The sequence below is a fragment of the Scatophagus argus genome, chromosome 17, assembly GCF_020382885.2.
Source record: "Scatophagus argus isolate fScaArg1 chromosome 17, fScaArg1.pri, whole genome shotgun sequence".
NCBI classification, from domain to species: Eukaryota; Metazoa; Chordata; class Actinopteri; family Scatophagidae; genus Scatophagus; species Scatophagus argus.
In genome coordinates, this window is record NC_058509.1 from 6882998 (window position 1) to 6910612 (window position 27615).

Below are 27615 nucleotides of genomic sequence, written 5' to 3' on the forward strand. Positions count from 1 at the left end.
TGGCTTTCTCATATCAACCTATGAGACCACTGGCTACGCTAACTAACCATGAAAATGGATAAGAACGTTGGCTGCTGATTTATAAACGGAAATGTATGCTCTTCTCACCCCCCCCAACACCCTGACCATGGGTCTAGTTTGCATGACACAGGACCCCAGTGTCTCGCTCAAGGATACATCAATCGCTGACGGTGGCAAGATCGGATCTACGCTGACCTTGGGAGTGAACTGCAGCATAGGCGAAAGAGGCAGGGGGCCCTGTTGCAGCAGAGCGGGAGAGCAGGGAGGCAGAGAGCGAGAGGAGGGAGCAAGACAGGAAAGGAAAAGTGGACGGGAGGGAGGCAAGAATGGAGGGGCAAACCCTGATTGAGAGGCCCCCGAGATGAGCAACTCTGAGATATGAGAAGGGGGAGGGAGGGACGGAGGGAGGGAGGGAGAGGGGGATGATGGAGGGAGCAATGGAGGGGGGTGGGAGCGAGGGAGAGAGAAGCCATATGGCAGCAGCACAAATGTATTAAACTATAAATCAAGGGGAGAGCTAGTGGACTGCCAGGTGGGGCTGCAGGCAGGTCCCCCCTGCTGGAAGCACAGTAGTTCATAATCAAGCTCCACATGGAAAAGGATGACAACATCACTATTATTTTTCTTTGTTGCACTTTGTCAACTTTGTTGGTACACTAAGTGTTTTAACAGACTTTCTTTCTTCCTTATTTCTGTGTTAAAAACAGAGAAAATTTGCCACATTTTAACTTTCATACCCCTGAGCAAATATTGTTGTTGTTGCTGCTATTAAAACAGCTGCATTTTGGAACCAATATCATGACAAAACTTTGCTTTTCTGATAACTTTAACACGGAGAGAATAAATGCTGTTTTTTTTTTCAATCCTGCAGTGGTAAATAGAGAACTTTAGTTGAACAAAATATAAAAAGGTTAGAAAAGTATCCTAATCAAGATAACTAAATACCTGATTAAAGATGAAAATGCATGCTCAAAAATGCCAACTTTCAATAAGTGATTCTCAGAGCACATTCCCAGGCCTACAGCAAAAAAAAAAAAACAAAAAAAAAAAAACAATTGTGGCCTTTCTGTTATAGATTTAGGGGAAGAAATGGAATATAATAATATAATCTTTAATAGTTTACCATCACCTGAAAATAAGAAATGATTTATGTTTACCTTAGAGCAAGATTTTTACATCTACAGGGAAACGCCATGTTGGTTCTACAGTATTTTTTTTTTTGCCGTTCACTGTAGTGGAGGGGGAGAGAAGGGGTGTTTCACTGCTTGTGAACCACAATCACACATCTTGGTGCCACTAAATCCTACACACTAAACCTCTAACTATTGCACAAGTTCAGCATCACATCTTCAGTATGTTGTTCAGCCATTGCCGTGCAACACAACAACAGGCAGAAATTAGTGCTACGCGTTCAGTAGAAAAACAAATAGAGTAATCCCCAAAAGGCTTCCATTTTAATCCCTTGATGATGTCTGGGTACTGTGCCCAGCCAGGGTCCTGGCAGCCATCAGGGCCCAGGCCTGGGCTTCCATCCCAGAGGCACTGAGGCATACTACAGCTAGAGCAAACACCGGCAGCCTTCCTCATGCCTGCTCTCTGTCTGAACCATACCGACCACCACTGCAGAACAAAAAGGGTTCATAACCCATTAGTCCCCTTGTCGTAAAGCATTACAAGATGTTTGTGCTGTTTGGTAAATTATCAGCTAACAATAATTAAATGTTTAATTTGCCTCTTCAGAAAAATGAAACTGAAGCATTTAAACAATTCAACCTGCAATCAGCTTCCATTAGTAAATTAAATCTGGATTATAACCCTCTCTTGTTATGAATTATTCTGATGAACAAAAGCCTCTGAATCTACTGTAGGTGTTATTTAATATGTTGCACTTCATGCCATTGCAGTGCACCACAATACAGGCTCATCAGTTTGCAGGTGAATTGATGGACGTTACTGGACAGCTCCCAGTAACGGTCTAGTAGGCTGGGCTAACAGTAGCCCAAAGCCTTCAGCCTTGATCCCTGATCGTTCACTCAGAGACTCACATGCACACACAGAGACACAAACACATACACACTGACACAGAAATCCAAACTCCAACAAGGTGCCTGCCATCTGAAACCATCACAGCCAAGGCCAGCTATCCATCAAATCCCATCTCCACTTAGCGATGACAGGGAGATGAAAGGAAGGTGGTGGGAGAGAGGAAGAGGCGGTGAGGGTGAGGGAGGGAGGCAGGACAAGAGTAGGTGAGTAGGCTTGAGGAATGCAAGAGCAGAGGAGTGGCATACCTTGGTCTGGAGATAGTGGGGGTAGTAGTAGGTGTACTGAGGGTACATTGGCTGCTGCTCCAATCGCTTGCCCATGTAGCTGGAATCCTTAGCACTGAGGCAGGGAATGGTGACACGGGGGCGGGAGCTGCCAAGGAGCTAGCAATGGGATAGAGGCAGCAGAGGAGCTGTGCGATTCCTGTCTTTGCTGTCGGCACCACTGTGTCGCTAGCGGGTCCTCCAGGGAAAAGGCAGGTTCTGTGTGCCGGACAGCGCCTGGGAGAAGGTCTTGACTCTGACAGGGAAGCTCCTGACAAACCCCACTGCTCCGAAGCTTCAGTATCAGGCGAACGCTCACTCAGTCTCTCACTGCTGGATCAATGGAAATATTTCCACAAGTGCTAGAACCAAGAGCAGCGTGTCCGTCAGTGGCTGAGGGTGAGGTAGAGGAAGAAGAGGAAAGAGAAGAAGTGAAGATGTGCAGGTGGCAGTAGCTCTGGCAGTCCTGCGAATACTGGTAAATGGGAGAGGAAGAGAAGGAGGAGGAGGAGGAGGAAAGGGATGGCAAGGAAAACGGGAGAGGACGTATAGGTTCACTTCTCTGTTTAAGCTGTTTCACTCCAGTCTTTCGCCTGGGTTTTAATTTGCCTTCCTCTCACACACACTGTGAATCTGACTCTCTCTCTCACTGCCGCTCTCTCTCTCTCTCTCTCTCTTTCCCTCTCTTACATACACTCTCTCTCTCTCTCTCTCTAGTCTGATCTGACGGTGGCTGCGTGCCGTCCTGTTTGACAGAGGGATGATATCTTCAGCACCGGTTGCCGACAGATGCACTTTGTGCACGGAGAGTCAAGCACAGAACGGGAAAGCAATCTCAGTCTGTGGCGATCGAGCGAGCGAGATGGCAGATAACACAGGGAAATGATCCCAGTTTCTAAACGGTGTGGCACAAGCGTTTATTTAAAAAGAAATCCACCGGTTGGTTAGTCAATCCACTGGGTTCCAGCTAGAAGACGAGTGAAAAAAAAACAAAAACACAGTGACTGTGTCCCAGGTGCCCAGTAGAGAAGGAGTCCCTCGTCTGCGATCCTCCCTCTTCCTGCTCTTGTAAAATGTGTTCCTTATTTCGTCCTTGGCTCTCTCACTCCTCTAAGCAGCCTGCCTTGTTCTCTTTCCCTCTGTCACACAGTTGCTCTCTCTTTCTCTCTCGCGTGCGCTTTCTCTATCACTCAGTCTCACAGCCTCTCTCTCTCTCTCTCTCTCTCTCGCTCTCTCTTTCTCCTCCACACTGACAGGGCGGGCAGTAAAAGGGGCTCGTCCGAGGCTGCGAGCAGAGCAGACTGCCTCCTCCTTCCCCAGCCGGTAGGAGGGTCTTGAGCAGCTCTGTGCAAGGGAGAGAGACCCAGACACAGACCAGCGGGCTGCAGCGTTTCCACAACCTGGGAGAACGCAGGGAAGAGGAGGAGAGGAGTGGAGAAGAGAGGAGGATGGCGTCAGCGCGAGCAGTCGATTCCCCCTGCTGGCTACACACGGAGCTACCGCCTGGAACGCACTCTGTGCTCAAACAAACACTTGACAAAGTGTGCTGATTTTAACCCAAAAGCAGTAAAGCCCAGCAAAACATTTTCTATATGCAACTTTTTAGAAACTGTATGTGCATTTTGTATGTATTCTTGCCTGTGGACAGTGCTGTTAACACTGCTGATACTTTTTCCTCACTATCTCGTGCCTTAAAAAAGTAATAAATCTCAGATTATAGATATGCAAACAATTACAACAACAATTACTATAAAAGCAAGAGTTGGATCATAAAAAGGTGCTTGTACCCTGATTCAGCGACTGCATGACATTATCATTGAATGTGTCCTGGATATATTTGTATGTATATGAATATGTTGGAATTATATCCCACTTCAAATGTACTTTTGTATGCAGGTCATTACATACATTACATACCACACACTGTTCATAAATGTTCATAAATGTATGTTTGGTAAATGATTCTTTATTGATCTTTTTCCTGAGGCTCACAAACAAAATGTTTCGCCACACACTGACCTTATCCTGTCAAAAGATCAAAGGCCTGGGCCACAGTTTATGCCAAAAAATGTGTCTTCTCTGCAAATCTGGCAGTCAAGCTTATTGTCTTTCACAATGGGCCAATCATTTGTCTTGCAGAAATAGTGAACTTGGTCCCTCATCCAGTGGTCAGGTGCACTGTGCCCAGGGTGTAAAGTGTGCCACTTCAGTAGCTGGCTGCTGACAGGCAGGCTCAGTGTTGGCACAGCCACTAGCACTAACACATAAATGTCCCAGATGGTACCTGCGAAACCAGCTGTCCAAACGCAGTTGTTTAAAGTGTTCAGAGGTGGGTAACAGACTAACCAGGAGGTGAGAATATCCAATGAGAAGTGAGGGTACTCATGGACAAAAATCAGAAGCACTGGTACTCAGTACACACACACACACACACACACAAACAGAAGCACAGATAGGAACTAACCCCAAATCATCTAAAGTATCTCAATGACTCCAAAGGCTGCAAGTTCAGGAGGGCTTAGTTTTCACTCAATTAGCAAATCATCTTACTTTTCATTCAAGGTAATTGACACAAGTCCTGCAGGAAAACACAAACAGAGACTGCACAGTGGAGTTACAGGACTGAAAACAACCACATGTTGGCAGTTTTAACATCTCAAAATCCTGTGACTTTGATGAGGTCAGATTTTTATTTCATCTGTTACACTTGAGATGATTTCACAAGAACCCTTGTGGGTTCCTCTTCTCAAACATTATTAACTAAATTACATATCTCTTTTGCAATAAACTATCAAGATAAGTGAGTTCAGCTGTAGAAAATACTCATTCTTCACATCTGTGTATACTAAATTACTTTTGTTGCATTTATTTGTATTACATTGAAAGTACTTAAGAACACAAGAGATTATTTTCAAGCAGAAGAGTTTGTCTTGCAAATATCACATATTTTCATGCAAGTCATTTGTATGAAACAGCCCAGTGCGTGAGGACAGACCAAATCAATATGAGCTGAAGAATCCCAGGGACCGAAACAAAGCTCGGTGGGAAAGGGCAGCCTTTCACAGACATACAAAGGAAAATATACTTATCAGATAGGGCATTTTTATCTGTAGGAATGAGATGAGGCTGATATTGATTGTGGATTACCAGATTAACAGCCTCTGGATCAACTAGACACATAAACTTTTAGCATCTGGTGAAAGGCAGAAAGTAGAGAACAAAGGCAGTAAGTCGGACAAAGGCCAATGGAGAGAGTAATAGAAAGAGATACGGAGAGAAAATGAGGTAAGACAGAGAGTGAGACGGAGCTTGAAGGAAGCACAGAGGCAGAAACGATTCATATGTCTTTATACCACTGTGTCCACTGTGAGACCACAGGAAGTCATCGCTGTATTTCATCGAGAAGGTCCATCATTTTTGGCTTTTATTTAAAAATACAGAGATTCTTAGAGGAGTAGGACAGAGTGGTAGATGAGCTTGAGATGAGTGATTTTCACCCCGATTCCATCCACATGTGACCAGAAATGGAGTTTCCTGCAGAAAATTCTGACTCTACAGAAGGTGAAGGGGACACACAGGCCTTTTTTCTGGCATTCTTTAGGTAAATAATGAGGTAAACAGAAAAAGAAAATGGGCAGATTAACAAGATAATCAAGAAAATAATCATTAGTTGCAGCCCTAATCCATACCCACATTTTCTGCTATTTAAGACTGCAACATGACTAATTTCAGGTTTATTCAAATGAGTTGACACAGAATGGAAACACAGGAGGGTATTATTTAACAGACGTCGGTCGGCTAAACCATTAATATTCATGGTTCCAACCATTAAGAATTAAGAGGTGAGAATTGAGACTTGACTCTTGAAACTAAAGACCTTGACCTGTGGCCCTATAGACACTGGAAACTACCTTGAGAACCTGCTGACGTGAACTTTCAGCCTCCACTGGTGAGCTGGCAAAGGTTAGTTTATAAAGCCAGTTCAAGAAATGTGACTGGGGAGGACTGTTATCTGTGTGTGCAAATAAATGTTGGCACTATGTCTCATTCCGTGGAGACACACTCTGAAGACCGGATGTGTGTGTTCTGCTCTGCTGGTCTGAATCAGTGGGACTGACGTCACAGAGAGGTGATATGCAACCAACTATTTCATGGAAAAGAGAAAATGTAGCAATTATCTCCATGTTTGTATTGTAAATACTGATGTAACATCTGGTCATTCAGAGTGGAGCCTTCTCCATGGTGTGGCGGTTGGTGAACATTAAAGGACATGCAGAATACAGTAAATATGGTTCATAATTTTTGTGTTTACAAATTTTCACTACAGAATTTCCAAATTTTTAAACAAGGATCAGAGAAGCAAAGAGGTTTCAAGTGATTCCAACCAAGATTTGTATTTGTTTCCACCTACTTTGTACTTTCTTATACACTGGGGCTTGCCAATGAGAACAGCACAGGAAGTGCCAGACTATTTCAAAGTGCATTCATTGTTCTTCACAGTGAGTGAAAACCGATCTGATTTACAAGCCGATTTATCAAGATAAAGCTGAAACGGTGCCTCTCTGCAGCTTCAAATATTTCAGTGCCTACAGAAAGAAAAATTTTTAATGGTTTTCTGTCAAACATTTTCATAAAGCAAAGCCAAAGCCATCTGCTGCTCCGCTGTTCCGAGGTCTTCACTTTCACATTCACATTCTAAATTGAGAGCATGAGTGAGTCATCCCCAACACTTCAAAATAGAGGAGAAAGACAGCTGAGGGCGTATCAAGCCCCTGAAGGTGTTAAGTAGTTACAATTCCCCTCTAAAGAACCAGACAAGTCTAGCAAATGAAAACCTCAGCGTGATCACAGCGTGGCCTCTGGTTCAGAACCAGAGCAAGTTTGCACAGCAGTAAAAAAAGCCTTTTTGGTAAGATATTTGACTTATTTTAACATCCATGGAGAAACTAGCGTCCTGAAAGAGCTGCCCTTTGGTTCATTGACTGCTCTGACAACACCAGTTATTCTGCTAATGTCCTGAATTTCTATTAAAAAGGGAGAAAGAATACGAGACTGGAGGCAAAAGCATAGTTCAAATCCAAGGACTACATAAAAAAGCTTAATGTAGCCTTTTAAACACAAATACGACACAATGTTCCCATCCAAAAAGAATTCCTAGAAAGTCCACAACCATGTTGTCCTACTGCACGACCTTTCCCCGAAGCCAACTATTGGCCTTCCTCAAGCTTCTGCGGAAACCAAGAGGCTTTGTTTTGTGTGGTTTGCTGGACAGTCCTGTCATGGGCGTTTCCCAGAAATGACCAGATGCATGGAATTCGAGGGAAGGTTGGCACAGAGCCAGCAGGGGGGTGGGAGAGGAGGAAGGGGGCTGGAAGAATGGCTGCATGGGGGAAGAGAAGGGAAGTGGAGTCAGGGAACAGCAGGGCCTGGTATTCCTGGAAAAAAAAAAAAAAACAACCCTTTTGCTTTTTGCCGTGGTTCTGCTGGGAGCTACCCGAGCACAAGAAGATCATCTTACATGTTTTCAGCAAACCTCCTGATGTAGCATGACTAACCAGCTTCCTGGGGGGGGGGGGGTCTTTGACTGCACTTTTACTATGGATTACTGCAGAGTTCCTCTGACTATAGGTTACAATGATCTGCAAAAACATATCTGAATGGTAATGATCACTCCAATCAAGAACAGGCTGACAAACAGATGTTGCTTAATTCACCATGTCACAGCCGACCACTGAGTACTGAGCGCACATGATGACGTTTGTATGAAAGTGTAGTACTGCTATAAATTTAATTTTTTTAAATCTAATTAAGCTGCATTTGAAGGCATGATATGACACATTACAGCCAAATTTGAGTTCTGCAAGAATAAAATGTATGAGATATTCAACAGAACCAGATTTTGGCAGTTTTACTAAAATTAAAAAGAAAAGCAGCAAAAACTGTGAAGTGTGGACAACCTCAGTTTCAGTTTGTGTTCATACTGTTCCTTGCACTTCATTCACAAGGGGTCATACCTTGTTTGATTATGTGATGAACAACATCTAAATTTAACAAGCCAATTAGATTCCAATTGATCTTCAAATACTCACAAATTGCATTTGCAAAAAAAAAAAAGAAAGAAGGAAAGAAAAAAAATAATTCACTCTCCAACCAGAAACATAAGATGAAAGTAAAAGGTATATTTTTTTGTTTGTAAATAGACAAGTTTAACCAAACTGAAACTGGCCTCCATTCACGCTTCCTTAAACACTGTACTCTAAGAAGCTGACAAAACATAACGGACTCCAACGATGAACGATGTGCCGACCGCTGTTGTTTTTAAACTGGAGATATTTTCACATTATGTAAGTTCGCCACATCTCGGACGCACGCAATTCCTAAATGCTTCCTTATCAGAGCACTAACGGATGACAGCCTGAGGTAATTCAACACATTTCCCCTGTGAGAGTATAATTTTCCACAGCACAAAGAGCAGAGTGATATCGGCAAGATACGATTGCAGAGAGCTTCTCTTTATATTCCTTTACACATGATGGTCTCATCACCTGCTTTCTTTTTTTTTCTGCTAATCTGACACGTCATTATAATACAGAAAGGGCGAGCTGACTCTGGACCACCAGCCCTGCAGTGAGACATTTGATAAACACCAGGCAGATTTCCAGTGAGTCATTAGCCTCTATCACAACACAGAGGAGAGCAATGCAGGCCTAATGGGGAGGAAATTTGAGACCAGACATGCATGAGTAAAACTGACTCACAGCACCCTTTACTACACCCAGCAAAGGACAGGCAATAGAAAAGAGCAAATTGTGCACAAGCACTAGACACACACTTACTTGATTTCTACTCGAATTGTGAAATGTATATACACGTCTTACTGAGCGACTCATTTCCTCACTAATGTGATTCTGAGAAAAGATCAGAGATGCTACAAATGAATTGTGTGTTGGAAAAAGAGGCCCACGTCCAGGGTGGATTTTACATGTATGTGACTGCAAGTGCACACAGCTGCACCGTGCCTGGGCTTTCATGTTTGTGAAGCTACAATTAAAGTTAGGTGGTCTACAGCTGTGGCAGTTGTGTGTGTGTGTGTGTGTGTGTGTGTGTTTGTTTACTGGCATGAGCACCGGTGATTGTACTACGTCTGTATGTGTTTTTCTCTGAGTGAAAAAGGTAAGTAAAAGCAAAACGTCTCTGAGGAAACTCAGAGATCAGAAGTTGGTCAAGGTTACTCTGACACCAAAGGTGAAAACACTTCAGCGGAGCTCTGAGATCAGACTTCCTGTGTGGCCCTTCGCTAACCCTGATAAAACATATAAACAGCAATTGAGAGCCATGTCCTTCTGTGAACCAGCTAGACTCCCACTGCCAAGGACAGTGCAGCTACATTCATGTAGATGAGAAAAGAAGATGATGCCAAGAAAATCTCTGCATAATAAGGAATTAAGTGCGGCACAAGCAGAGAGGGTGTGAGTTAAAACAATAGATATTTCCCATGTGAATGTGCTAAGCCAAAATATTCAAAATCCACATAGTTTAGAATATGAAAAGCTGCTGCAGCAGGCCACACAGAAAAAGGCAAAATTATTCACAACTGCCACCGCAGAGAAATAGAAGAGACCTATCAAAGCTTCATCACAGCACTCATGTGCATTTTGTTTTATTCATTGTATTAATGCCTTAAATAGATCTGAGAGCAAAATCATTCATTCTGTGCTACTGTGTGCTACTTTTTTCTGTCTTTTTGAAAATGCTTATGCAAAATGCAAAATAAGATCTGTAAGTGTTTGACAGTTCTATACAAAGAGTCTGGAACATAAACCACACATAAATGAGAATATGATTGTATATTTGACTGTGTGTGTGTGTGTGTGTGAAGTAATAGAGAACGGTGCTGAAGGTTCCACCCACAGCACACAGAGATGGGAGACTGAGAAAAGAGTTATAGGTAGGAACAGGAACAGATTTGTATAAGCCCATGAAGCCCGATGCTGCCTGCAATTGAGCAGGATGAGATGGGAGGACAGCAGCAATGTTTTAAAGCACTGCTAAGCCATCCTGGAATGAAGCGAAATGACCACGTGTCACACAAAGATGAGAAGTGAGAGGGAGAGTGCAGGCAGAGTGAGAAACAGAGCAGAGAGTAAGGGGAGAGAGAAAACAGAGTGTGTCGTTCTAAGAGGAATATTTCAGGGTGGTAAATGGAGCAGAACTCCATTCCAGCTCCTCTCTTAACCTCCCCTGGTGTCTCATCCTCTGCATGCAAAGCATGAAGCCCAGGAGACAAAGACAACAGAGAGAGGGCTGAAGAGACGAGCTTCAGGACAAAATAACACTGAATTAATAACAAGACATTTTGCTCATGCATTTGCTCCAACGTAACAGAAAACACACAGAGGCGTAGAACAGCAAGTGGTGAGAAATTGCCATCTGATCGTTCTTTTGGTTTTTGGTTTTTAACGGGTAACCAAACCCTGACCAAACAGAAACCTACCTGGCATGAGACCCACTGGGAAACGCTTCTGCTCCATTGTAGTACGCTCATTCAACTAGTGCAACAGCTTCTTCTCCGTGATAAACAACCTCTAAAGCAGCAATACTCAGTATTTCTCTGTCAACATCAGATCACATGATTACTTGCATGTGACGAGGGGGCTGCTCACAGTGATGAATCAAGACCCCAGGAAGAGCTCTTGCTTTGATGCCAATGTAACATGGCGATTAAACCTTGCAGTTAAATTATCATGTGATGCGCACAGGCCCAAACAAATTTCTTCCCAAAACCTTACCCTGTAAAAGAAGCAGCTGTGCAATAATGATTATGTGTTTTTGTTTTTTTTTTTTAGTGGTACAAACAAACAAACAACAGTTCTTCAAATTGCCGGAAGTGAAATTAGGTCACGGGAGCAACAGTGAACAAATCCAAAATGAAGGATTCTTGCACAATTAAAGGGCACAGTAGTGCAAGTCAACTAATATGATATTGTTGGCATGCGTTCTGTACCTTATGGTGCAAGTCAAAATGGTTAGCATAATGCTGGCGTGCAGTACATCCCTTAGAACATTATCGGGGGATTTGTACGGTGTGATACTGCCAGATGGCACTGAGGTACTAGAGAGCATATAGGCAATGACTAAGAACATTTCAACATTACTGGGTAACATTTAGATATCAGCGTGTAAGATTTTCAGGGTGACGCGCTCCTTGATGGCACCTATAAGTGACGGTCATCAAAATGCACAAACCAAATTGAGCGGAGCTGGTTTCAAACCGCCCACATTTCACACCCAAGGATGACTGCTGGGAGAGGATGAATGAAAGGGGAGTGTTATACACACAATTTATCTTTCACACACATCTTTTATCTTTGACTGTGAAAAGGGAGGGAGGTGACACGGCGCGATACAACTAGAGGAAGAACAGCAGAAAGTAAAAATAATAAAAATCACAGTGAACAGGTGAAGGAGCGGCTGACAAGTTTTCACACGTTTCAGTACTGTGGCGCAAAGACTTTGTGTGGTTCTTGTCCAATAAAACTACAGAATTTTATGGCAGTAACAGAGTGTGCAATAACATATGTGCCTTCGCTTTACGTGTCTCCGTATGTGGCTTGACATAGGCAGCAGAGAAATAAACAATCCAACCCTCTTCTCCAACAAGGCTCGTTGAAGCGCAGCGTTTCTGCTACCAACACAACACAGAGTGGAACTTTAAAAAACACTGCTGTCAAATAAATCCAAAATACCCCCACAGCACAGCCAAGGGGCAAAAATATGACACAGTAACAAAATCATGGAATAAATTTGAACCTCAGACAAATAGTGGTCTTGGATCTTGTGTACAGATATTTCGAGTAGATATTTCCTGTACGTCTTCACATGCAAACGGCGTTTTCAGACAGAACGCAAATTATTAAAAAACCTTGTTTCTGTATATCCATGTAGACATGTAAAATGAAGTTTTTGGAAACAATGGTGTCATCACCTCGATTCGCACACATCCTTTGTTGTTTAGATAAAATGAGCATGATGACATTAATGTCAGACTAAAAACCTCACTATTCTGTCCATGCGCTTACAACAGAGAAGGAAAAGCTGGTTAAAATATTAGAAACAGTACATGCTGCATCCTCTAAACAGACGATCGTATTCAAGCAACACCTCTCTGACGCATTCTCAACAAAACAGAATATAACAAACTTGACAAATGTTTTATTCCAAAGCTATTTAAGGCATTGCTTTATATTGTATTGCGCATATCGTCCTATTGCCTGATATCTTGGCACATTTCACCATACTGTAGGTGGAATTGAAAGCTGGTCTAAATTTACTTGATGTGTCTAAATTCAGAGTTGTACTTCCTCTTCAACAGCAAATGACTGCATGTGCTGCATCTTTATAAGCCTGTGAAGAAGCGTCTGATTCTGTGTAACCAACAGAATATATACGACCAAAATGGACCCAGAAATGTAAGGTACATCACAAGTAGTTATTCAACTTATTTAGGGAGTGTTACGGGATAAGGAATTAATATACGGTCGTTACTACTATATTAATAACAAAGTCTGATTTTGCAAAATGAATGTGTTAGGGTGTGGTCCTGTGTGTATGTAGCCACTGACCTCACTCCTTCATCAGAACTGTAGAGGCTTCATCATCTCTTTCTTTCCCATACGGTTCATGTTCAGCCATCACTCACGCCCATATTGCATGATTGCATTGAAGGACCAGTATAATCAGCCGTAATGCTTTGCAGATGTTATGGGTGTTTTTAAGCCAATACTACAGCCCCAGGCAGCCATACATGAAAACCAAGCTGTGCGCAGATTTGAGTGTGAGTGTGAGTATGTGTGTGTCTGTATGTGTAGCTGAAAACCAGGGCATGATCGGAGTGAAACATTATAAATTAAGGTCACATCTACCGCTCAGGATGTGTGATTTATGTTCCCCTGCCTTGCCCTGTCATTGACTAATCACCCCGAACAGAGTAACAGGTGCAAACTGATTTGCTGAAGAACGATTTAACAGATGAGACGCTCCGTGTTCACCATTAAACACAGCCAAGAAACGGCACTAAGCCACCAAATGACATGTAAATATGACAGTCCTCATGATCTGAACAAGAGAAGACATCCATTTAAATCCCTGTAAGATCTGCCAGCATCCTTCCTAATCCACCCTCTAACATCTCCCATTGTGTCCAACATCTAATATCAACCATGAACTGCTGCTAAATGATGACTGGTGGCGTACCACAGCCAGGAATTCACATGTACGGCCCGCTCTTGTGAAATAGGAAATGAAACATGCGGAGGCTTGGAACCTCAGTCAGATTCTGGATATTCCTGTGGTCTGGCACTCGGGATCCTGTGGCCCAGGGCCTCTGATTCCTAATGGTGGAGAACGCCAAGCTCTGGTCACGACAGGAAATGCCTGCTAGGTGAAACATCCGCCCAAAAGCATTCATTCAGAAGTGTCAGGCACACAGGGTTTGTGAAAGAGAAGACCTGGATTGCTGCACTGGTAAGCAAAGTGCCTTGTCATCATGACTATGTTAATTTGGTTAGACTCCAGTTAGCTTTAAAAGGAAATTCAGTTGTTTTATTTTTTTTTTTACAACTAGGACATGAATCTTGGAGTTTGTAGTTGCTCATATTGAACGACTTCAGTTAAAAAAAAAAAAACAACAAAATTTTGTGTATGTGCATAACAAGATGCCAAGATGGCAGTTAACTATTCTGTGGAAACCAGTTATTTATTTTAGTAAAACACTGCAGAAGCTGGAAATACACCAGTTAGGAAAGTGTGATCTACTGGGCTTATGCTGTTGATTTCAAACGCGTGAAAATACAAACACGGTGTGAAACATGTAATTTCCACTTCCATCGACAATTTTCACCAAACTTCACTGGCACTGTGGACTAGGAAACGTGTATCCCTCCAAAAAACACGTATATAAATATATAATGAATCAACCATTCTTAATAAAGTATGGAGAACATCTATGATAATGACAGATGTGAGGGTTCTGCGCTTAACAACGCTGCATAATAGTAATGGATATATGAACAATATATAAACTGACAAGCATCGACTTCCATTGCAAAGATAATTACTGTTGTTTACATTGTGCTCCTAACAATTTACAGAATATACTGACTCAGAAAACACATTAGTGTTGGCAGGGGTTTTAATGGTTTGATGCATTTGCCTAAATAAACAGAAACTGGCCTTTATACGATAATTCCCAAGTAAAAATGGAGGCAGATAAATTGCACCAATTTGAAGGTGATGCTGTGTGTGTGTGTGCGTGCCTGGGTGTATGAGAGGATGGTCACAGGAAGAGGAGTGGGGTTGTTGAGCTAAGGACTGTCATAAGAAGTAAAAGCACATTCGTACACAGAGACACACTCACGGCACTCAGTCACTCTGCCTCAGTGTGCACTGTTGAAGCAAATTAAGGAAGCCTTGGCAGCCTTTTAATGGTCTGTCACAGTCTAACAGGTTTAGAGCGCTTACAATGGACCCAGGCACTAAGCCCGACAGCTCACACTTAATTGTTCAGAACCTGTGTGTGTGTGTTTGGTTGTGTGTGTGTGTGTGTACTGTTAGAGTCATTCTGTGCCTGTAACTAAAGTCATTGATTCTCATTATGTGGACAGATAAGATAGACACTTTCTGCCTGTCAGTCTGTCGGCCTGACTGGTTCAATAATATGAGTACTCCAATTGATGTGCTATGATGAATGTGGTGCCAATATCTGTGTTTCCATTTTTGGAGAATGTGCTACTTAACCCAAAGTATTCATGCACTGTTACGTTCTCATTCGGGCGGTGTGTAGAAATTTAATTGTCTGGCTACTTTTCACACAATGTAATCATGACATTCCTTAGCAATTTCAAATAAACCACCCTCAGAAAGAAACAAAGACATGCACGGCCAGGAGTGGATTGAGTTATTGACTCGAGAAGCCAATAATGAACAAAATACCCTGTGTCTCAATTTTCATGTGGTGCCCGAAGAAATTGGCAAAACAAATAAAACCATTTGTTTTTCGCTCTGTAATGCACACTCTGTCAGCCAGCAAAATGGTCCACGAAGGACACGGTGGTGGTGCCTTGAAATCTCCTTTAAACGGTTGAGCTGTGTGACCTAGAATATGTTTGACAGTCTTCTTTTAATTAGGCCTTGAAGACACGACTCATTCCAACTGCTGTCCCGAGAGCTAAATTAATTACTGAGACAAAGCCCATTCCAGCTCATGGCAAAGATGAATCATTGCAGTATTTGGGGAATGAGCAAAGCTCTTCATTCAAGGGCTGATGAAAGAGACTCAGTCTCTAAAATGCAAGCTGATGTAGTCTCCACAAAGCTCCCGCCCTTCAGCTCCACACACGTACGCTATACATTGGCATCTGCTGCCGCTGCTATCTATTCGCCGCTCATACAATCTTCACCTCGGTTGGAATATCTACTTGACGAATGTAAAAACCTTACATGCATCTTTGCTCCCATTGGTCCGACCGTTTTGCTTTCCCGGGCGATGTACAAATAACTACCCTCAACTCAACTGCCTTATGCAGGCTATCAGCCAGGGGACGCGCCCTCACCCGCTGCTAGCAGGCAGACTATTCATTCAGCTAAATGACTGTGTCATCTGTCAGCCTGTATAAATGGATGTTTGTGAGTTATGGATAATTAAGCTAATCACAACAGCAAAGGGTTGTGCCAGAGCTCGGGCCTCACAAAGAGAGACAGATACAAAGGTGAGTTGGTGGGATGGAGTTATGTCACACCTGATGAATATGCAAGGATGAAAAAATGAAAGTAATTTTTAAATTGATAATTTACTTATTATTGCCAGATATAAAGAAACAAATGGCATTATTACAGCCAAGCCCAGTTTGGTTGCTTATAAAACACAGCAGCATGTTGCTACCAGAGATTTGATTACAATACTTTGCCCATTTGTCTCTTTTACTTATTTCTCTCCCGTTTGTTATTTCTGTCTGTTTCTCTCACTGATTATTATCACTTATTTTCTCACACTCTTGCAGTGTCGCCAGCTGTCTCGTCTCTGAGCTTTCAGAGACCTGGAAAATCTGGAGATGTGCCGGGAATCCCTACTGGCGGGTTTGCACTGACTGAATGAGTGGTCAGTGTGTGCTCGGTAAGTCTAATGAGGTAACAGCTAGAGTTTGCTCAGACGACACCTCCAGATTAAACTGGAGGGTTCACCAGGATGTCCATGTCCTCAGATAAAAGACTGATAATGCACTCAAATGTTTTCATTAGGGGAAAAATGTGTCTCGCTATCTATGTCTGATAAGACGAGAACTCCCCATACAGAAGGATAGCATATGTACACGGTCGGCCAGCCAGCAGCTATTGCACCACTTCCCCAGCAGTGGAGTATTTGTTATCCTACAGAAGGTAAAAAATAGTTTTGTCCTCTGCAGCACATGTGTAGGTGTGTGTGTGTCTCTATCTGTATGTTATGAAGAGAGATGAACTCTGCAGCAGTACATCGACGCAATGCGGCTGGTACTTGAGTTCAGAATTCCTCCCCAGTCTTTCCAAATATATCTTGTCACTACAAGACCAACGGACCAATGAACTGAAAGCTCTTGCTTTCTCCAACACATACACTCCTGTGTCTACATGAGCTCTGATTAAACTGGTAATAAGCACACTACATGGATGCAATTAGCTGAAGAAGACCACGCTGGTCATGCAATTCCTCCCAGTTGTGTACAATTAAATAGTCCAACATGGCTATAAAGCTAGGATAAATACAAGACTGTGATTCCAGAGCACGCCTAACATGCAAAATAATGAAACACTATCACAAACATGAGTAATGTCTGGAGACCACGATGACTGGAAACTTTGGAGATAATCTGTTGAAAGAGGAAGCATCAGAAATGAAACAGCTCAGAGGTCACGTAGAAAATGTGTTTGTCAGAAAAGAGCGTTGACTAAGAATACACTCATACATTTTTATTTTTTTCTTCATCACTTTGTGCAGTCCCAAATGAAAGAACCACAAAATGTGGTGTGATTTACTTCCATCTGTTTGCAGTCAACTCGTGATTCAGTGCAGAAACCAAACTGCCAACCATCACTATAAATACACCTGATTACCTCTTTAGCATCCCAGTCAAAATGAAGGTCAGGTGTTCTACAGGTACAATACAGGCACATCAAGGGAACGCAAGCATACCTTTGCAAATTATAGGGGCAAGAAAAAAATGAAAATAAAATACTCAAACACAAGTTACACACCTATAATTTGCTTTCGAGGAAAATTAAAATTTTCAGGCTGATGACGTCTTAGCGAAATTAGTTTTTCGAAGACGTTAAGTTAGAAACCACTCTCAAACCCAAAGGTACCAAAGGTATTTTGTAAAACAACCATCAAGAAGTGGAATAAATATTAATGAAATTCAGAATATTTGTTATGGGGTTGTGTGCTCTGTCATATGCAAAGAATGAGCTCATAAAAAGTGTGATTCTGCGAGAGAGAGAGAGAGAGAGAGGGGGGGGGGGGGGATTTTCTCAAAGAAATATCCCTGGAGCAACACACCCAGAGTGGAAGCCGAGTAGAAACTCAATTTACAATGTCTACACTTTACCTGACGTTGTATGTCCACCGTTATTGCTGTCACCCATAAATGGGCTCTGTCACACCAATTAGTGCAAAGTACCTACACACAATGTTTCCTTTTCTTTGCTATTGTGCTTGTGATCAATCCCCCATAGACGAGAAAAATCTATAAAGTTAGGCTTAGTCTATAGGAGTTGTTGCAGCCCATGTGGCCTTAAGTAAGGAATCCAATAACACAATGTGCAATGATTAGCTTGTCGGGTTTTATTACGCTAAAGTACCTGAAAGCTAGTCCTCTCACAGCTGCTCTTATCTAAACTATTTAGCTGTTTTTTAATAGTACATGAAGGTGGGAAGTTTGATGTGAGATGAGACAGTAGTTTGCAACATTGCTAAAACCATACGGATGATTATTGAAGACGATGAAAATTCAATAATAACAGAAAGCCTTTCCTCATCCCATGAGGGTGAAAAATGTTAACAGGTAATGCTTACCATATTCATTATTTTAAGTGTCTTAGCCTGCAAATATCTGTAGATTAAATAAACTAGTGCTTCAGTACCATAGTTTCTATTGTCAAAGTCCAACAACCACTGACCACCACCTCAATGACCTCCTTGTGACTTAAGTGCAGTGTAAAAATGTCACACTTGCACTAGAAAATAACACTGATAGTGAACATAATCCAGGGCACCATTATATTTCTGTAAAATGCATTTCCCAAAATGGTGTAGGACTCAGGGTTGCTTATTCACAGGAAATAACACATCTCTCCCTCTTAGAGTCTCTTTCTAGTCACATCTCCTGACTTCTACATGACTTTCTCTGCTGCTGTTTTGTCATACCATCATCCCCCTCCTGAGGGATCTTCAGCCCACCATATTAAGAGTGGAAATGTATCCGCTTCCATTGTAATTACAAACCCACTGGAGGCAAAGCTTCTTGATCTCTGCTGGATTCTTGCTTGCTTTTCTTTTTTCCTTTATTTACTTACCTCTCTCGGCCGAGAGGACAGACACATGCTGAGTTATCCGTTCAGATTTTCTTCCAGTTCTATTGGACATTTGTGGCATCTAATATGCCTGAAATTCTAATAGCATTTAGCAATAAAAACGAAGAGATGGGGTCGGAAAAGCAGGGGGGAGTTTGGGGGGGCTGCATTAGCTTGTAAATTGTAAGGGTTTGTCTTCCGTATACAATATGTGTTGCATATGACAAAACACACAAGGCAGACTCAAAGGAACCGTGCTTTTGTTTACTCTTAGTGTCTGGATTAGCCATCTCTAGGCACACTGAATCCTCCTCGAGGCCAAAGTGTTGACTCGTCACAGCCCAGGACAAAGGCATGATAGTTGGGGAGAAATTGCTTTCTGCGGGGTTGAAATGAAAACTGCTGAAAGGAAAACAACCGTCCCTGCTGTCCCACGAAATCAGGCCAGTTAAAGCCAGCAGAGTCTGCTATGGTTTGAGAATAAAGGGTCAACACGCGGCCAAGAGCTTGATGACCCCGTGGCGATTTGTAACCAAGACTGGTTAAGCGGGTAGTGTGAGAGTGCGTTGCCTACGAACATCCCACAAAAACAAAAACACACACAGGACAACAAAGTGGAGAACAAAAATACAAGAAGAAAATCAAGACAGAGGTGTGTCTGTTGTGAATTTGCACATTGTTCAGTGTGTTGTCTGTTTCAAATTCATTCAAGGAATTTGTTACACTATCAACCTCTTGGCTGCTGGCTTTGTGAAAACACCCAAAGTGCATTTCCTGGAATGTCTCAGACTAGAAAGGATTACAAACAGTGATGCAATACAAAGACATTTCAAATGGATTTACACACATTTTCCCCTCAAACAACATAGTTAGACCACCTGCAACCCAGATGAGAAGTCATTACTTTTATCGAAATTTTCTGCTTGTGACTGTAAGATACCCGAGTGTTAGCACCAACTAAAACAACTTTTTCTGATAACTAAAAGAATATGAACATTTCTTTACGCAAACTCTTCATACATTTCGGTCGACAGTGTGAGCCGAGCCGTGTTGGCATTCGTCCGCTGCCTTAATCATCACTGTGCATTGACAGTCACAATAAGCCAAACTTGTCGAAAGTTAACCGTCTAAACACTAGCGGCAATGCGAGAACCTGTGTCTAAAAGTTGCAAAATCAGAACTGAAGTCATAATCTCACAGTTGTGATGCCAGGTTTCACTTTTCACTCATCACAAAAAAAAACTACTGAGGTTCAGTGCTCTGTTCTGTCTGTTTGGTCACACAGCTGCTGAGCGTCTGATAAGGCTCAGTAGCTTTCAGTGGAGGGATGTATTGACCAATGACCATGCTCAGGATAGGATTTTGGAGAACAGGATTTTGTGATAGTTCTGCTTTTTTGACAAACCACCCCAGTGAGGTCAACAACATGAAAAGAATCTGGACACTCCTGGGTCTTGGATGTTGATGCCAGTGACTGTGCTCCTCAGGGGTGTGGCAGTGAAGAAAGGACCATGATGTTCCCAAAAGCATGTGACAGACTCCTACGACAACTAGAACCACAGCCGCAGCGTTTATATCCATCTTGAGGAATGCTGTCTGTTTTTGGTTCCTGTTTGTGTGCGCCACATGGTTTGAAACACCCCTGCTCCTCTTGGCCTTAAGTGGCGGCAGTAGAAGCGAGGACAGTTGTGGTGTTTTTTAATGATGGTGACAAAACACAAAACAGCTTGAGCACTCAAAGATAATTTCCTTCCTGCTTACAAAAAAAGAGTCTAGTCCTGAGTGAATGTGTACTTTAATATCCCACGGATAACGTAAAGGGAATTCTGTATGCAACCAGGAACCAACCTACAGTGATGATTATCATGTCTAAATCCGATCCAGTTTCTTCCCTCGTTGCATGCAAGAGCTTCAGGGGAGTCTCAACATGTTGGCAAATATGCAGCTGGGAATTTAAGTGGTGCGTATACAAGATGAGAGAGTGTTGTAATGGAAAATGAGAGAGAATGAGAGAGAGAGATTTGGTGTGAAGCCTTGTAAATACATTTATTAAAGGAAGAAATAAAAAACTGCCAAAATTTTGTTTCCAGCACTTTGACTGTGACAGCAACATGACGATAATAAAATTCCTCAATTTGGCTCATGCCTGAGTTCCACTCACACCCCAAACGTTACATTAGAAAACCAGATCGTACCAATAAAGTCAAATCAAACGGATTGCAGAACAGCAATTAATTCCAAGGATAATGACAAGGGAAGCCGTCCAAAAGTGTCTCTACCTCAATTAGTCTCTCATTGCGCTGTCGATGCAGAAGGCGGATGAAAGAAAAACAAATTAATTTGCAGAGAAGAGAGAGAATGAGAGAGGGTGAGAGGAAGAGATAAAGCAGAGGAAGAAGGGAGGAAGAAATGGTGGGGGAAACTGATGTACACAATGAGAGAGAGGTGTGGGAAAGATTAAAGGGAAGAGATAGAGAAAGGAGAGGCGGGAGGAGAGGGAGACGGAGAAGGAGAATTTGCTGTGTGCATGAGAGCTTCCCTGATAGGTACATCCACTAATGGACACCAGAGAGGCAGGGTGATTAGAAATGAAAAGCAAGAGACAGAAAGAGCAGTGTTCTAAGAGATGAGAGCAACAAACAGGCTTGAACAGAGACGCCGAAGGATGAAATCTGTTGTACTCACAGCTGTATGAGCCGGGCAGTAGGCGTAGCTTGTGTGCACTGAGTGAGGGTGGTGATGCGGGTGTTGCTGTTGGTGAGCTAGGTAATGCTGCAGACTTGCACGGGCGAAGGAGGGGCCGCTTCTGGCCCCTGGACCACCACCGCTAACAGTGGTCCAACTGGAGCCAAGACTTGGACTCATGACTGCTGCCTTGCTGCTGTGGTAACCTCTCACCGCTGCGCTGGGCTGGTGGGAAGGACAGATGGAAACAGAAGGGAAGGGAAATGAAAAGAGGAAACAGGAGGTTGGGGAAAGGGTAAGGGATGAGGTTAGTGTGGGTGAGAGACAGAGAAGAAGAGAGAAACTGTGAGGAGGTGCAGTGACAAATGTTACTGTCAAGAACATCAATAGCATAACTGAGAGCAGCCTTCACTCTACAGCAGGCAAGTACTGACAACTGACTGCCCGCTCACTGACCTGCATCGAAAGAGAAAGCAGGATGTGGTGTTGATCTAAAATCTTCATACCAGAGCATGAAGATTGTTCTCACATTTTCTTTTTCACCCTAACTCGTTTTCTTCCTCCCTCTCTCCCTCCCTCTTTCGAGGCGCCAGATGTTGTGAAACCCCCCTCTGTCACGGTCGAGATATGTTCTTGCTGGAAAAGTGCTGATTGGTTTGATAAGATGCTTGGATTACAGCATGGCAATGGGCTTCCCAGTGTGGCATTATGTATTTGGGTATAACCAGGGTCCAGAAAACACAGGACTGAATCTGCTGACAGGCCGGCTTATGCAGCTCTGACATGGGTTATGTGGGCTGTCGTGGCCATTGGAGCACAGATACAAATACAGGGCACACACACACACACACATATGTGGCATTTTAACAAGACCTATGGCAAATATCATAGTATTTGCAAGGCAACTTGGAGCTTGTTTTAACCTGCATTATGTCTCCAAACACTCAGTATTAACGCATTAATTAAATTCTGATTCTGCCAGGATTACACTTGCTGTACAAAGAAACCAATGTATCTCAAAATCTGCTGAGTCAGAAAAATTCAAGTGGTGTTTGATAGGCCTCATATGCCATTACCTAAGTAAACCACGTAAAACCCATTCTATAGACCGAGAAACGCATGGTCACATGGACTTTCATGGACATGAGCAGATGAAGAAATTTACTTTGTCTTTAGCTCATGAAAACATGTTGTTTTAGAGATACATCATTTTTTTAATCAATTAATTCTATTAAACAATTACAAAACTACTGCAGATTATTCAATAATGAAAATCGTCATCTGTGATGATTTTAATACAATCACTAATCTGAGTAACTTTAGGGGTCTTAAAGAAATATAAAAGGAATTCATAAGTTTTCATTAGATTATTTATGCTCCTCTACTCATTCTGATTCAGATTTCACTCTCACAGTGAAATAAGATGAATATGAAATATGATGCAATCTAAAGAATATTTGCTCATGATTGAATTTAGATTTGCGAATAGTGTGCACGACAAAGACAAACCACCTTGAATGAAACACAGCTGCACATCACTAGTGAGCATTAACAGACCCCTTTAGCCCCTGTTGAATTTTCACTGAGGTCAGAGGCCATCCCACACAAGGGATACTGAGGAGAGCGCTGGCAGCAATATAGACTCACAGCTGTGCTTAGAAAGCTTGCCAGTCTTGTATTCTTCATCACGAAAGAACTGGAGGGGGAAAATGTAAGCCAAAGTTCAGACTAATACATACAATACAGAACGACAGGTTTAGAGTTCATGTTAATATAAAACAGGAGGAGGCCATTTCCCCCAAAGCAGGATAAATGCACATACAGTGAAGCTTAGAGTCCACAGAGGAGCATGAAAAAGCCCCACTGGTGTAGTAAAACCGTAGGTCCTATGTGAAGTGCTGATGTTGAATCACCATGCATGTTTTGAACAGTATCAAAGATAGAAACTTCAGTTGCAAGAAAAAAAAAATAATAAAATCAAGCAGTTTTGTGCATTTTTTCACACATCAGACACACTGAGATGTTATTTTCTCTCAGGCTTTGAATGACGGATTTAGTCACAGGGTCAAAATTTGAGAACTGTGTGTGGGCAGGATATATTGTACTGACAACAAATCAGCATTTAGAGCTATGCCTCACTGATGCAAGTTATTGAGTGCTATAGAAACGCTCTTCTCGCTATATTGTTCTGCCACTGTAACAGCCAGAAGGGAAGGAACAGCCCCAAGTATGGTACATTAAGCTGCACGACCACAGCCGGTACTTTAAGGTAAGTATACACCAGTTCATAGAGTTTAAGTGCTGCCCCAAGCCATGCAACAAACTCCATTGGCCTTAAAAATGAGGATCATTCAGCCAAAGATGAGAAATTTAGAACTAATTCGTCTATGCGGAGGTGTTTTGGTAAGAACCTATCTCAAGGGAGAGATAACGAGTCGTGTTTAACGGTTATACATGATAACAGAGTCATTGATGAAAACGTGTTAAGGCATGGTTGCTACGCTGCATGAGTGAAAAGATTTTCTGCCTTTTATATCGCAGAAGCACGACGGCGTTTTAACACAGGGCTGAGATGTGAGGGTCTCGACATTCCTCGACTGGAATTCATGATTGGTCCCCAGACTCAGATTCGTGTCACAGACTTTCAGCGGCTCGTCAGAGAGCTACACTCTGGCCATATTTCTCCATTTTATATAAGGGCCGATCGGATCTGGTTACACAAGGATTTTCCTCCTCTGAGGGGGGGAGCGTTTTACATGCAGGCAAACAGATGTGTGTGTGTGAGTGCATGCATGTGCGTATATGTCTGTTTGTGCTGCAGTTGATTTGCTCAAGGGGGATGATGGATGATGAGGTAGAAAAATCTTGTTTCCGCTTTTTTAACAATAGAAAATTATATCCTTTGTGTGAGTGTGTGTGCGTGTGTGCGTGTCTACCTTTGTGAGGACCGCTATGAGTTCTCGACTTAAGCAGACTTAAGTCTTTGGAGAATGGAAACATTTTTCCCATTTGAGGGTCAACACGAGATTTTGCAATTTAGGGTTGTATTTAGGGTTAGGATTACGGGTAGAATTAGTAGTTATGATTTTGAAGGTTAGGCAACAGGGCATTATGACAAACATAACAGTACAAACACACAACCTCATGTAAAGCAAGGATGGTTATGTGGGGCCCCTTGCGATAGGACATTCTGAGCCTTAATAAAGTCCAAATAATATCAATGTTGCAGCATTAGAAAAAATAATCTGGATTAACAGCTGAATTGCCTGATTCACATATCAGTATCTCTTCCAGCTTGTTAACCTTAGATCATAATGCCTGTCGCAAATGGAGGGGTGAACATTATTTTCTTGAAACAAGGAGAAAAATGTAACTACTTCAGCCCGCCAGGACAGCGTCAGCATCATTTATTTCTAAACATGCAAGTCGAAACTGGATAATGCTTCACTTTCAGCTCTGAAAAAGTGAGTGGAGGTTGTGGCTCCATTAATACGCTGAGATGAACCAGAGCATAGTACCTCTCCTGAGTCCATTTTTCACCGGTTAAGTGATTTCCTTCCCTCTCCTCTCCTCTCCCTGGTGACACTGCGTGGTTAAAGGGTGTCAGAGGAATGGACCTTTGCAAATTACAGAACTCTTGTGCGTCCTGCTCCTCATATGGAAATGGTGTCTTTATATAATGTGCAGCAGCACTAGAAGGTATCCAACCACGGGTCAACACTGCAGTCCTCCAATTCAATTCGGTCAACTAAAGGGTGGATTTTATTTAAATTCAGAAAACTAATGCATATTTCATATACAGCACTTTCACAGAATAAAACGAGTAAGTTGCCAGATGAACTGCAAATTTATTGCACTTTCAGACTAGAGTAAATTAAATGCAACCTGGTTTTGGTGGTAACGATAGCATCACATCCTTGAAAAACAAGGAGGAGTCATTTCTCGGTGAGCACTGTGTGACCCCATAACTATGATGAAACCTCCCCATGAGGTTTCCTCTAAGGAATAATATGGTCGTACTGAACAATTCCTTGCTTTCCAGGAAATATTTCCACCGTGAAATCTCTAACACAACAGAACAAATACACACGGCGGTAAGGTGTTGAGGAAGAAAACTGTGGCCTATTGCCAGGAACGGGATCAGATTGCTTTTGTATTACAGAAAGTTTAACAAGAAAACATCTCTATGGCTTGTGGTTCGGTTTTATGGTCTCAGCTTTGTACATGACTTTCTTGCAAGATAAATCGCCCCAAGGTAACCGATCGTCTTTTATTATGTATTATTTTTTTCCCTGATATATCTAAATTTATCTTAAGGTGTAGTAACCTTTATCTCAAGGTGTAATAGTAAACATTAGGACAAACAGTCTTGTGCCTGCAGTTTTTCTCCTTTCTCTATGGATTTAATAACACTGTGCTGTGATTATCTGATGATCCTGAAGGCTCTGTGCCCCACAGCTGTTGTTGGATACATGGCTACTGCAAGGCAGAAGTGCTGATTTCCCACAACACAGATCCAAATCACAATGCCCTGGTTTCCTGTTGGCCTGTCTTATCTTGGCTCAGCCTTTTTCGTCAAAGAGACTGGAGCGCTGCCAAAACGGTCCCTTTTCCTCTCTGTGTCATCTCAAAATTCCCATTTCACACAAAGCACATGCAGAAAAACAGACAACCTCCAGTGCACTGGCATAAAACTTCTTCAATTCTTATTCAAAACCCATCAAATGAACAAAAAAGAGGTCCCTAAAACATGACAACAAATGAGTAAATAACCAAGTACCAAAGCATTTTTGAAATGAAAGTTGAAATGACTGGTTTAAGGGTGAGAGGCTTCAACACAAGGACCAAGAAAGTCATCCCAGATGGCATTAGTTAGGGGATATTGTCTTCTAGAGGGTCCTCCACGCCTGGTTGCTCCATTTGGCCGGCTATGAAAGAGATGCAGCTTTCCTTTGGCATCCTGATGACTGACTTCCTGGAAGCTGTGTTGCGTGAAATGGCCTCCTCTGTACCAGTTGCTCTTCTTTGCCAATCCTTATCCCCTCACACAAGTCAGCTACCCACTGCCAAACACGCAGGCTGTAGCTGTCACTCCTGGCAAAATGCATCAGACGCAGGTATGACGGGCTCAGCGGGTCACCAGCAGTTCCACCTACAATCCCTAACGGCACCTTTGTACACCCACCCACCCTCATCCTTTCTACAGAGGACCGAGTTCAAGCGGAACCGAGGCAGTGGCGGGGCACGTGTGGATTCTGGTAGGTGGGAACAGGATTCGGGCTGCTCTCATGGAAGCAACGAGCAAGTGAGGAGTTAACCCCGGTGCCTCCACGCTCGCTAACACCGGAGCAGAGAGGGCTGGCAAGGCCAACATCACACTGTGTCTCTGCTTCTTTCCCTTTCTCACTCTTTTCCTCTCCACTTCTTCGATTAACGCTCTAAGAAAGCACTCCTGCGATCTAAGATGAGTGTCTGGAGGGATACGGAGCATGTGGTAACCAAGGCAACTGGGTCAGGGGGTGACATTATACATGGGACGGCTGACAGCCACTCATACAAGCAATGCAGTGCTGTACTTGGGGTCAGCTGTGCTAAGTTTAGACTGTGTTGTACTCTTAAGGTTTCTGCACTGACCTCAGTGTGACTGTGAAATCTCTGTTGACTGGAGTCCCCATGCAAACTGTTGTGACCCTAGTTGTGAAGAGCTTCTGCTGAGATGATACACAATGTACCTATCCTAAAATACAGCCATTTAAAGGTATTTGGTGGCATAATACACAGTTTAAGTATTATAGCTGAAGGAGATGGTGTTTCTTTTTCTGTTAAGATACCTTTTTTTCATACCAAATGTGGCTCTGAATCTGGAAAGCAGAGAATGGGAGGTGCAGAGGGGGCACTTTCTGTGATCTTACCTCAAAAAAGAGAAAAGAGGACAGAAAGAAAGATATTTTCCTAAGTCTTTGACCTCTGACAAACTTTGACGAACAAATTATATGACCCT

At 42.6% G+C, this 27615-nt stretch overlaps 1 protein-coding gene across 9 annotated transcripts in view; it reads right to left on the minus strand.

The window, feature by feature from the left end:
• The window catches only part of rbms3 (RNA binding motif, single stranded interacting protein), a 249107-nt gene that overhangs the window by 175170 nt on the left and 46322 nt on the right, over positions 1-27615 (minus strand). For 6 of the 9 annotated variants that reach the window (XM_046417466.1, XM_046417469.1, XM_046417464.1 and 3 more), the window contains one exon: positions 21615-21839. The exons of 1 other annotated variant lie outside the window; for it this stretch is intronic. In XM_046417466.1, the coding sequence (XP_046273422.1) occupies positions 21615-21839 (225 nt within the window). Of the gene's footprint in view, positions 1-2312; positions 3564-21614; positions 21840-27615 lie in introns of those variants that run through there. 2 more of the 9 variants (XM_046417472.1, XM_046417471.1) reach the window with 2 other exon arrangements.